Source organism: Rissa tridactyla, chromosome 3 (assembly GCF_028500815.1).
Source record: "Rissa tridactyla isolate bRisTri1 chromosome 3, bRisTri1.patW.cur.20221130, whole genome shotgun sequence".
NCBI lineage: Eukaryota > Metazoa > Chordata > Aves > Charadriiformes > Laridae > Rissa > Rissa tridactyla.
The window spans coordinates 34,380,013-34,393,377 of record NC_071468.1 but is presented as its reverse complement, the minus strand read 5'-3'; the positions used below and the strand labels follow the sequence as shown (position 1 = coordinate 34,393,377).

The 13,365-nt window shown below is 47.2% G+C and overlaps 1 protein-coding gene across 1 annotated transcript in view; it reads right to left on the bottom strand.

Moving 5' to 3' along the window:
* Positions 1 to 13,365, bottom strand: part of MDGA1 (MAM domain containing glycosylphosphatidylinositol anchor 1) — a 145,377-nt gene that overhangs the window by 49,492 nt on the left and 82,520 nt on the right. Inside the window, exon 9 of the mRNA XM_054195985.1 lies at positions 1,037 to 1,306. Within this exon, the coding sequence (XP_054051960.1) occupies positions 1,037 to 1,306 (270 nt within the window). The remainder of the gene's footprint in view (positions 1 to 1,036; positions 1,307 to 13,365) is intronic.

Genomic DNA, 13,365 nt, shown 5'->3' with positions numbered 1-13,365 from the left:
CAAAGCTCTCAAGCAATATCCACTGTCAGACAAATTCCAGAAAATCTCAAGGGGTGAGAGCAAGGTCCTGAAAAGGGGCCCGAATAGTAGAAGTGGTTTGGACTTCCCCATTTCTGAGAGCATCTCAGAGTTACAGCATACATGAGCTTTTCCAAATCCTGGGAAAGATCTGCTTCAAAATCAGGCCTCTCTGGGTGTTATTTATTCTCATTTGTTCAGCTCTGGCTTGAAAAGTATTATAAATTGGCCCCGGACAGAAAAGCCTATATTTTGGCTGAATTTACTGCTTCTTAAGGCAACTGCATCTGATAGCTTTTCTAGAAACTGGTGCCCAAGTCAATTCTGGGGTCATGGGAAAAGCAGATTTAATGATCAGCTGGAGAGGCCAGGTCAGATGTGTGGTTTTAGATGCTATAACTCTGCTGTCCTTCTTTGCGGATGCAGGTGCTGGAAAGGAGTCCCGTTACACAGCCTGCTGGATTCACAGAAAACTGTGAGCAGAACACGCACTGGGTACCTGTGCCCATTCCCAGCTCATGTTTGTCCTAGCAGGCATCATGAGACACAGACAGACAGGAGACATAAGGAAGGTACAGGAACACATAATACAGTTTTTCTTTGTTTGTTTGTTTTAAAAGGGGAAATTAGATGGGTTGGAGCCTGTTGGGTGGATGTAGAGAGCCTTTCACTCCCCCTTGGTCAATACTTATCTAAGGTACAGGTTGTCCAGGCTTGAAAGTTGATGGCAGCCTTGAGTTTAAGTCCTGTATCTTTCAGGCAGGTGGTCAAACATTGCTAAAATGTACCACTGGCTGGCACTAACTGCCTCAGGCCCACCCCTGACTTAAAGGACTGCCTGAATGATGGAGGCAGATCTCCTTGTTGGCTTACGGAAAGTCATCCCTTCTGAATACAGCACCAGGCACAGAGAAGGCAGCAGAGGTTGCCTGTACTGGCACCAGTTTATGGGGAGCAAGCTTCCCACCTCCATCTCCCCCATCCAACAGCTCGCTCCGATGGCCCCTCTGGGACTTACCAGACACCTGGAAGAGACAGGCGGAGACCCCCACGTCGTTGGAAATGCTGCACTCGTAGCTACCGCTGGTCTCCCGGCTGACACTGTCCACCTTCAGCTCCGAGTGGTCCTGCTGCTCTGCCAGCGGCTGTGCCAGGAGGGTCCCGTTGAAGCGCCAGACGGAGGTGGCCACCTTCATGGGGCTGCCCTTCAGCATGGTGCAACGCAGGGTGACGCTGCGCCCCATGCCCTGGCGCACGTCCTGGAAGGCCGGCTCCACCACGGGGGGGACTGGAGACCGAACAGAGCAACAGATGGGGACAACGTCAGGGAACAGCCATCTGGCTCAGCATGGTCACCCCAGCGGTTCCTCTGAGGAGACAGGCACTTGTGACTTCCATGAGGATATTTATTTTCCAGCAGGAGCCAGGTTTCATCAAACCAAAAGCAGCAATACTCATCTGACATCCCCTTCTGACTGGGCTGGGGCGACCTCCCACCCCCCTTCCATTTATTAGGTAGGGGTGGCCTTTAGCAAGTACTCATCCCACAGTGAGACACTGCCTGGAGGAGCTACCAAGCCTTGTTCTTGCATGTGAGAAGAGCAACTCCAGCAGCTGAGTGCCACAGCTTGGATTCAATCCTCAGATGCTAATCAGAATAACCATAGTCCCCGTACCCAGCATAGACTGCACTCCCTGAGCAGGCAGGTACGCTCCCAAGCAGCTACATTCGTCATCTTCTGGTCAGAGTTCCCTTCAGTCCGACAGGGTATTCAGGGACACCATGTTCAGATGGAGCGATACGCACTGGCCGTTCCCAACTGAGCACAGACCTCAAGGGGTGTTAGAGGGCCTCTCCCAAATCAATACAAAACATCAGGGACTGGCTACAGGGACTCTGGGTCCTATTTTTATCTCTGTCAACAATTCCCTGACTGGGAGGCGAGTCACGTCTCTCCATGGCAGCTTCTCTGCCAATAGTGTGAGAATGGCGATGTGTGGCCATCTCCTTAGCAAAGGGAGGCTACTAAGTCTTGTTCTTTAGCACTTGTAAAAATTTACAGGAACCTTGCAATTTGGGCATGGTTGAGGCAGAGCAAGGAGAAAGTCTGGACTGGTGTTGCTTGGGTTACCTCTTATTTAATGCAATGGCAGAGGACTTCAATATCCACAGCCATCTGATGGAAATATTTCACTTGCAATAAACTCTGAATTAAAACACTGCAGCATGGGAATAACCATAAGCTCTCCCTCTAAAATGAGAAAGGCTTCCTGAACACAAACCAGCTGTTAGCCCGAATTTAAAAGAGGGAGGACAGATTTATAGCAGCTCCAGCACAATCACAACTCACCGTCTCCAGGTTCAAAGCACCTGCTCTTCCTGTCCACAAACAACTCGTATGCACTACAGATCTACAAAGCACCTATCTCTTCTAAAGGTCTGCAGAGCTGCCAAGCACAGCCAGGCCCACTAGCGACATCTCCCTCTTCACCACAGACAGAGTGCACGCACCGCCCCATAGGTCTGCATGCAGTGTCCCCTCTCCCACGGCCACAGATGCATCCGTGGGTACGCAGCGTACAAGTGTCCCCTCCACCTGGTGGCCCGTGTTTGACAGGGGCTGATTGTTTTCTAGGCACCCGCTCTCAGCCTCGCGGCCCTTTGCTGCACTTACGTAGATTAAAAGCAGCCCTTGACTGAGCTCACACTGCCGTGCTGAGTGGCATGGTCAGCTCATTACAGATGGCTTTGCTAGCGATGTGTCTCCGCGGGTGCTCCAAGCGCTGACTTGCCTTTGGCTCACACGTCTCCCACCTCACGGTGAGAATAATGTGAGAAGTTGTTTGATTAGACCTAGAGTGCCATGAATGTGTCATCTCCATCCCTAGCTGCTATCCCATTTCTTGGGTCACATCTGCTCCTTAATTGAAGCCGGTGGGGTCTCACATTATAATCAAGTCCAGCTGGTGAGATATAAAAAAAAAAAAAAAAAGGAAAAGATAAAAAGGGGAGCGAAAACAGAAAGGAAGGCTTAATAAAAAAAAAAAAAGGCACAGCAGCTCCAGATGCACTCAAAGCAATCTGTCTCACGAGGAGGAGAGAGACGGGTGGGAGAGCAGCTTCTTCCCTCACCACACTGAGCAGCAGCTGTGTACGGAGCTGGGACAGAGGAAGAGAAAATGACTGAAAAAGGACAAAGTGCCCCCTGCAAGGACACGTGCTGCAAGGAAGGTGCCCCCCCTGGACCTCACTGAGAGAGTGTCTGGGGCTGGGACACTCCAGATGCTTCCTTAGGTCACAGGAACAGCAGGACAGCCAAGGATGCAGAAGATATTCAGCTGGAACATGGAATTTACTTGATTGCACTGGGAGAGGCTCTGGGCCTATGTTATCACTTTGTGAAGGGAATGTCTGAAAGCGCCTATACAGTAAAAATTCACTACATTTTCTCATTTTGTCTCCGGCACCAGGAAACACCCAACAAGCATTAACTCTGCAGGTAGTCCTGGAGCCCTGGGTTTTCTGGAGAGATAGCTGAAGCAGGTCATCCCACCACTGCAAAGGATGCACGCAGCGCTACAGCAAGGGGCAGCTGTTCCTGAAGGCTGCCAATGGATAAGAAAGCAAAGAAAGGTCAACAGCAATTACAGAGCCAGACATCGGCTCCGGCCTCCAATGCCTACTGGGGAGCCCACACTTCTTCAGGTAGGTTATACACAAAAGGGAGACACGCCACCAAAGCAGGGAATCAGTCTGCAAATCCTAGCAGATAACAACACGGCCTTTTCTCATCCTTGGCTTAAATGCAAAAGAAAGCTTGCTTAAATGAGCTGGTGCTCCGACTCCCTAGAACTGGGAACTGAACAGCTCCAGCACACCGGAGATGGTGACTGTCTTGGAGCAGAAACCTCCAACATGACTCCTGCACAGACACCTTTAGGGAGCTGCAGGAAATGATAATGATTTTCCAGGTGTCTCTGATACCCACAGGGAAGCAGCATCCCTGCTGGCTATAAGGGAGCAGTATCTGGCTATTCTGGATCACTAGGCTGCCACGGTGCTCTTTGGGGAGCTTGGGTATCAGCCCCAGTTTTTAGCCCAGTTCCAAAGGCAGGTCCTTGTCCAGAGGCTCCTCAAATACCTTCTTATATCACCCCCGAACTCCAGTTCACGCAGCTGAAGTGCTCTTTGAAGCAGCAGCCACGTTGTAGGCGGCAGGTTGCTACGCTTCAAGGAGGAGGCGAAAAGCCTCTCTGCGTACACAGGGCTTCGGGATCCCCTGGTAAGAAACACAGCAAACAAATATAGACGATTACTGTTTTCTCTCAGCACACTGCTGAACTCTAGAAGAGCTCGCTGGCAGGAGGAGTGACGAAAGGGGTGAAGAGGGCAGCGCATTACCGTTCTAGGCAATGCTGGAGGAGCGAGGCTCCTCCAGCAACCTTGTTAAGATGCGGCTGCTGTGAAATACAAGGCAGGGCAGCCTGCCTTTGCAGCAGAATTATTGCGCGACAGGAGAAAACATAATCACTCACCTGCTCGTTAGGAGCAAATCAAATCAGCCGAACGCAGGCAACCTACTCCGGCGTGCCAGGCGCCCTAAAGCAAAGCCGAGCTGTAGGCAGCTCCCCTGCTGTGAGCCAGAGCAGATGCTCTGCACTGAAGGGTTGCTAAGCTAGCACGGTGTTCACGATGATGAAGGGCAAGAGCAAGGGAAGCACAAGAGAGAAATGTCAAGGGGTGTTGCTTTGTGCCCCAATAAACTCTTATTTTAGTTTCACTGGAAGTAACCAGGGCTGAAATGCTCATCCTACTAGATGCGTGAGAAGGGCACTGGCTGTTGAGCTGTGGTCAAGTCTCTAAGTATTTTTTTTAAGTCTGTATTTATTTTAGCCTTGAGGAAGGGAGGAGTGTTCTTCCTTACAAGAGCCAAAGTGCTTGACGGAGAGACCACGGTCTCCTTGCACTGTTACTGTGCTGTCCTGCTTGGACACAGCTCAAGAAGGGGCACTCAGCGATCCCTGCAATGTTGTCCAATTGATGCAGGTTGCCATCAAATTCAGATGCCTCCAGGAGGCAGAGATGCTTTCTTTCACCAACGATGAAGTCAGAGCATCCCAGGATGTCAGCGATGCACTGTGGAAAGTTTTTCACTTGTAAGACAAATACAGAAAAAAAAAAAAAAACACAAGCAATTTTTTTTTTTTTCATTTTAAAAAATGGGGAGTTGTCATGAAGCTGCTCAATCTGATATGGATGAAAGGCAAAGAAAGGCTCATACTGGAATGGACTGATGCACAGGAATCAGTGACAAGCTTAAACACAAACCAGCATCTGCAGAATGAACAGACCTCATATTAAGAGCTCAGGCAAGAATTGAGACGGTCAAAAATCCTAGACACCCCAGTACAACACTACTATGCAAGACGCATGCAAAGTCTGCCTCCCCACAGCTTGAGTACCGTGAAGAGCATATCCCGGTCAATTCCCAAATGCTGGCTCATTTTGAAAGGGCTGTTGGAGCTAAGGAGCTCACTCATAACCTGCTTTCCGACTCAGAGGCAGCCCTTTTCACCTTCTAGCCACCCTGACCGGCAGCTGACAACAGCCATCTCTGTAGGTGGTCAGCTGCCCGCATTGTACCGCTGGTCCATGCAGCTGCCATGGGCTGCTGCACTCTCATTTTTCTACATGGATTTACTTCCCGCAACGCTTCCTCTGCTGCAAAGAGCACCGCGGAGCAGCAGTGTCCAGGCAGAAAGAGAGGCACAAGCAGAAAGACGGCCTGCCCAAGGTCACACGAACCAGCAGCATCAGACAGAAGCGGAGTGGGAGTCCCATATCCTGACCCAGTCCTTAGCCCGGGCTTCCTTCCATGTAAAAACACCCTCCAGCTCTACCCTCCAGATTCAGTCATCGCATACATTTTTATTTAAATCTAGGAAGTGCAACACGTAACTCAAGTGCTGAAAATAGCAAGCCTTGCTAGATTAGAAAGCAGCTTTATTTTCAGCAGCTCTCAACCCACTCTGCTGAACGACTCCCTCCAAGCTCAGCCATGCAATCACAGCGCCGGTGGGACTCCTGCTTATAGTCTTCACCTTAGCCCACGAGTAAGAGGTAACTGATGCCTCACTTGCTGGATTAACATTGCAAAGGACACACAGATAAACTGGTATGAAAGACTGCACTTTGTGGTTAGTTACAACTATTAGCTGTGATTTGTTATCCATAGTGGCTAACGACACTAGGCAGTAATTTCTCCCTCTGGAAAGCAAATCAGGACAGACTGCTGCTAAGGCCTTATGAGACCTGTTTGACCTCATCCAGCATCCATTTAAATTCTGACAGGTACCCTTCTGCAGTCATACTGGATGCAGTCTTCCCTCATCTTCTCTAGACAACCAAAGAGATCCCAGCAAAGCGTGTTTTCCTTATCCAGTCCCCGGTCCCATAATCCAGGGTAATAAAGACGTCAGAGGCATCAAAGATACTGCACCCCTGCTTTCACAGCAGGTAGAAAACTCCATGGTTTCAGCGCCAGAAAAGACCAGAGCTCTCTACCCCAGCAAGTGGGAAGCTTTTTTATTGTCACAAGGCTGGGAAATCACAGCTGAGCAATTCTGTTCCCTGCTACAGTACACGCACCCCACACCAAGAACGCACAGTAGGTACCAGCAGTTTTCCATGTGGAGAAAAATATACAACTAATATTTACAGGCCCGGCCTCATCTGCTTGTTTCTGAGAGATGACATAATTAAGTAGTTAGAAGAGGGGAGATGGAGGAAGGGTTGCTCAACCTATTTCAGTTAAAAGCCAGAATCTCTTTCTTTCATCTTCTATGCCTTTTGCCTTGGCACTTCAGTCTCCCCATGTATAAGGAGATAAAATGCAGGTTTTTTTCCAAACTGATTGAAAGCCAAGTTGCAAGTATTGTTATTTCGAACAAAACAAATTTGTTTGAGTACATTTTCTGCGAGGCAAGTGGGTGGAGGGACCGCAGAAGCAGGGCTCAGAGCAGAGAAGGCTTAGTTCTGTGCTAGTTGACTGCTTTTAAAAGAAGAGCAAATGAAATGTATTCACTACCAGCTTTTCTGCTTTCCTCTTCTCTGAACTTCCCAAGCCAATTAGCTCAACCAGTCTTCCCCTTGTTTTAATAAAGAGGGGGTTACTAAAGGATTTCCTCTTCTGCATGACAAGCTGTGCTGATTAATATATGAGACCCCTAGCTCACTTTACAGAGGGCTTTGAAGAAAGTCCATCCTGGGTGGGAATTTCCAGACCTTCTGCCTCACAGACATGCCTCCTCAAAAGAGATCTGTCCCAGACATGCTGGAACTCCACGCAGACTCACTGCCCAATTAATTAATGCTAACAAGACACTACAAAGACAAGTATTTTCCAGCAGTGTAAAGCCACCTCATTCCCATGCCTCACTTACCTTCAAGTGCCTGGTTTCAAAACAGTACGCTCCCCTAATTGAAAAAGATAAGTGGGGAAAGATGGTGTACGTACAGAAGACACATACACATTTGTATGTGAAATGCGTGCTGATAATCCTCCCGCCACCCACATACCACCCAATTAGCAAAGTAAAGCACAAGAGAAATGAAGAGGGTGAGAAAGTGGGCATTGCAGACCTAATACCTTCAATTACTGCCAGACCAATGGCATAAATAAATCAATCTGGATTTGGGTTATTTATTTATTTATTTATTTATTCATTTATTTTTGCCACAGACTAACATGAAAATATTGTCTCTAATTCACAGCCAATTTTGCTAGTTATAGCATGGTGAAGCAGGATGGCGGCTAGGGTGGATCTGGGATTCTCCTGCCCACCCACATACCCGCAAGAGGGGAGCATTGTCAGACCAACAACTCTCCCCTCAGGTTCTGCCTCTGTCTTCTAGAAGATAAGAAGATGTCAGCTCATACCCATGCAGCTGTTATTACATGTTTCTGTTTAACAAATTGGGCTGGCAGTGACATGCCGCTCCCAATTGCATATAAATAGTTTAGATCTAAACATTCACTAACAGTCAGCCAATGATATTCTTTCCCCAAAAGCATCCCTTATGCATTAACTTTTGGCAGAGAACCAGTTATCTTACTACTCAATAATTCATAGGTGAGCTACTCAGCTGGGTAGTTCTGGGAATAAAGCAACTCATTGCCAGTGCAAACTAAGGAAAAGAAAAAAATGATCAACCCGCGAAAAGAAACAAATGAGATTCTTTTTCTAAACCGGAGAATCCACATCTTTCCTCTTACTTTAGAGTTTATCACTAGTTTTTCTAATCCAGTTCCCTTGCTGCAGTTTGAGCGTACTGCAACTACTCCCCACAGATGTTTTTATGTCCTCATAATCAACTCTGTCCTAACCCCAGTAGTCCTCAATCTCAGCAAACATTAGGAGAGAATTCCTAGTCCTCTTCTGCTCGCCCAAAGTCCTTGACAAGACGATGTTGATGTTCTATATGTGTGTTTGTGTATGTATATATATCTTTACAATTCCCCTTTCTCTTCTTCCTCTGTTTTTCAAGTGGCAGAAGCACAGCTTTAGGTCCTATTTAGATTTTGCTTTCTCTGGGAAGAAACAGTCCTAGACTTTTAACCAGAGGTTAAAACACCAGAGGAATTGCATGCAAAGTGTTTGAGAAAGGAGAAAATAAAAGAGAAACCTGAATGTACAGCTCTGACTCTCCTTGTGTGCCTGGCAGAGAAAAGCAGGGCACGGGGACCTATAATGGGGCAAAGATCAACAGGCAGCATTTGCAACCTTGAGAGCAGAAACAGAGCTGCTTGACCCATCACGGCAGAACGCATTCCCTACGCTTCCATCCACAGTGTAAAGAAGGGAAAATAGAGGGAAAACAGCCAATCTGTGATGAGAGAAATTCCTGAGAAAGGACTGATCATCCTCCCAGGTTTGACAGCAAATCTGGAGCTAGCTGGAACAGGACTTTAAAGCCCAAATTTTTCCCATCTAACTCCAGGCTCTTCATTGAGGCACCCAAGTTTGGAATGCCACCTTCCTCCAAAGCCATTGAGTGAAAGAGACATATCCAGAGGATGATTCGGATGGTAGGAGTCTCTACCTGGCATTACCTCCCATTGTCCTATGCCTGCACAAGGAGCCTAAGGTGACCCCAGCCCTCACATCTCTGCTAGGTGGGATGAATGCAGACCACAGTAAATGTCTGTGCGACACCTGCACAGAAGTGGCCAGTGCCACTCCTCTACACGGACCTCTCCATGAACTCTCAGTGCCTTGTTTATTGAGTTCACCAGTAAGGTGAGACACAACACGCATCTGAAACTTGGGCAGCATGTCCTGCTCTTGGACAGAAGACACCTCCTGTGGTCAAGCTGCTGCATGCCACAACGGAGCTACCCTGTGAAGAAAAAAAGACGCCAGCCTGCACATTCCCCACAGCAAATATAGTGAGACAGCATCCAACTAGTGACACTGCCAGGGCTCATGTCCAGAGTATGCAGCTGCCACCTACAAGGAACTGACTGAGTTTCCCCTAGCCTCCTATGGAGGATCTCACCCACAACCTGAGGAGATACCAGGCAGAGGTGACCGCTGACTCCAAGCAGCAATCCAATAATAACAGGCTTCTGTTCCATCACCATCTGCGTGAGCAATTCAATTGCCTCCATACATTTAGACCCTTTTAATAAAAGAACTGAAAGTTAAGAGCAGGCAGGCTGCAGGAGAAAGTGCCTCCGAGAACTGTGATGCTGTCAAAACAGAGAAGAGTCCTTGCTTTAGAAATGCAATGATTGTCAGGGCCACAGGTGGTCAGAGCCTTCTGCTTACAGCTGGGTTACAGCATTACCTCACCTTCTGTTTTCAGTTTGAAAGCTAAATTGGGAGCACTAGATGATCCCTCCACAGCTGCTTTCCAAACAGGCAGGGAAAGCAAGAGGCAGCATAGCCAAGAGCAGAAATGTTGATTAACAAATCAGACCTGCTTTAATGATGGGGTAGCAGGATCAGAGCTGGAAAGGGGAGAGATCCAAGACAGAAAGAGCCTGGTAGGGGAAGGAGGGCCATCCAAAGCAATTAAAATGATCAAATATTTACCAGCACCCCTTAATATGTTCACTTTGAATTCTTTGTCTGTATTAGTAAGCAAAAAGGATGCATGGGGTGAAGCTAGACCAGGAAGAGTTAATGCAGTGGGTCTCCATTTATCTGCAGAGTGGAAAGAAGACAAGCTTCCCTATACAAACCAGGCTCTTCCTCAGCCTCTCCTTCAGGCCTACTAGGGAATTGGACCAAGGAGGAAGAACTCAGCATAGACCAACACCCAGTTCTCCATCACTTCTCTATCTGCTGCCTCAGAGTTCTACTGCCAATCGTTTAATATCCTGCTCCTCTTAACTGTCATCATTACCCCATTTTTCCATCCTTCACCCTTGATTGATCTTGATTATCTGAGGAAGATGACGACAATGAAAACGTAACCGTTCAGAAAGAGGCTGAAAGGATGCTCAAATGAAAAGATTTATGGCAAACGTTCAGTCTCATAGATGAAGCAGCTGAGGTCAACAGATATCGAAGCAATTTTTCCCAAAAGAATTAATGTAACAAGGGGGGTGGTGCATACAGGAACTTATGAAACGCATGCAATTTAAAAACACAGGATCAGTAGGTACAGCATAGAGAAAGGAGAGGCTAGAACATTTTTTACTGTAAGCATTTTTGCTGTCACTCTCTGGATGGTTACCTCTTAATCATTGTCATCATCATCTTCAGATGAATCAAGATAGATCAAATCAATCATGTGTGAAGGATGGAAAAACGAGGATAGGTTCAAGCGGTCCATCAGATAAAATGGCTGAAGTCATTCAGAATAGTGACCAGCTCCAAAAAGCCAGCTGTCAAATAGCCACCATCTCTGCCACTTGAAAGTCCTACCTTCCCTCTCCATCCTTCACACCATTGCCTGTATGCATTTACAATGCGTGAATTTCATTAAGTGCCTGTGTCCATCTCCCCCTCTATTAATTAATTATGAAAAAAAAATTGTTTTATCTGTCATATCAGTAACTATCATAGCTTTTCATGACTGTATCTTCAGCGGATTGCTCATCTAGAGAATCATCTCCCTAGACCTTATTCCCAAAACTGCTAACTACCTATGGAGACAGCAGAGGATTTGGCAGCCCCATTTCTTCAGGCCTGGATGACACCCCTGGTCTCAGAGAAGGGCATGGACTCGAGGTACAGAGGACTTGCTCCCCCGCTGGAAACCTCATGTCTCCTCTCTACATTGCCACCGTGTTTCCAGAGAAGCAGCAGCACACCAGCCTCGCTGCTGAAGCAGAGCCAGCCCTGCAGCTCTCGTCTTTCCCTGCATTAGGAAGAGCACTGTCACTTCTGACAGCCGCAGGTGTCGTGGGCTCCCAGAAATCGCTCTCCGGGGCTCGGGGTCTCTTCTGCAGCAGAGGGCACAGGAAGGAGGCCAATGACAGAACTGGCAATCATTCAAGGACAGCAGCCTGCTCCCTCGACCTCCCCATCTGGCTATCAGCTCTGTCCCATCTCCTCTGGACTTGGACCAGGAGAGGGAAATTTATGAACAGTCCCGCTCACTGGATAAATCTGCTCTGACATTCGATTTTCCAGGCAGCTTCTGTTGCTGACCTCAAACTGGGCCAGCACTACAGGAACCATTTGGAGGAGCAACATCCCCGTAATGTGGGCACACATCTATCTCACAGAGACACCTTTTCATGCTGACTGCGGAGGACTCAGGCAGCAGCAAAGGTGATATGCTGTACAAGTGGAAAGTATACACTCCATTTCTTGTCCTGATCCCTGGATTTTGGTCCAACAGATAAATGCCTGAAGCTGGTTCCATAAAGTTTCTGTTGTTCCCATTCCCGACTCTTCTGGGACACAAAAAGTAAGGCCGTTACCTTCCTCATTCTCAACCATTGCGGCAAGATCTGAAAGTGGATCCTGATTTCAGTCCATCAGCAATTATCAGCCCAAGGTGTTGCGGCAGCACATGCTGTAATGTGGCATCCTGCTCCTTCCAGTCTCTCCGTGATAGATAAGAACACCTCCCACACTCAGATATCCCAGGCGAAAAGAACATTTTAAAAGAAGTTTCAGCAATGGTTGTTGAGCCATCCCAATGTGGTGGGCAGAGAGAGGGTATAATTCTGTGTACAGCTCTGGAAAGAACCTATGTGGACTTAAATCTGGGAATATCTGTGGCTAAATCTGTGACAAAAGCCAGAGATGATGAAAAGACAGGCTTCTCTATGTCCTGTAGCCGGATCTGTGTACCCTGATCTGAATTCATCAGTGCAAAACTGGCAGAATAACAGACCAGCAACAGATCATAAAAACCTTCAAAATGCCATAGAAAGTAGGAAAAGATGGGGGGAAACTTCATCTAGCCAGGCCTTTGAGGGGAAGCTTGTGACAGCATCCTGCAAGCACCAGAGGAGATAAAATAATTTTGTACCCTCCATGCATGTATTGCCTATGGGAGTACAAACACGAACCAATTGGGTCAATGTAAGTAGAGGAGACCTCAGAACAAACAGCAATAAATCTTTTTATTCCTCAATGATTCCAGAAAAAAAAAAAACAACTCATGGAAGATGAATGTGGGATGCAACTTTACAAGTTAAAAAATGAATGATGATTAATATAGTTTTATGTGTCCTTGGCAGACAAACTGGGTAGTGTTTGAGAAAGCAACAAGAAAAGTAACTATCTTGTCATAACATCCTCAGGCATTGGAAAGATCCTGGCTTGCTTCCACACGACAGACTAATTGAAGATGTAATACTGTTCAAATGCAGCCCACATTAAGCAAATTAAAAACACATTAACTGAAAGAGTTCAAAAAGAAATTTTAAATGGGCACACGCACCACTGAGATCTCTCTAGTGAGAGGGAAGACCTCCTCTAGAAAGACCTTTCTAGTGAGAGCCCATATGAACCCCTTAAACTAATGCTACTTCACATCTTCATCAAGGTCAAAGATCCAGCCAGCAAGTTGGCATAGCTAAAGCACATCAATTATAAAGTTTCCCGTTCAGGCTGTGCAGCCAACATCACACATAACCACCTTTGGTGTCTGAATGACCTTACATCTATTTGCAGCTGGGGTGACTGGGCGCAGACTTTGGCACAGGTCTGTGATGGGGCTTGTGCTTTGCTTCCTTCCTTCCCGCCCAGAGGCAGCACTTTAATGTGCAATAACTGACAATCACCATCCTTAAGTGCCTATGTCAGGATAAGATACCAACATCTGTAGAGGACACAAAATATGCAGCAGTAAATAACATGCTAGAGAGATACCTCACC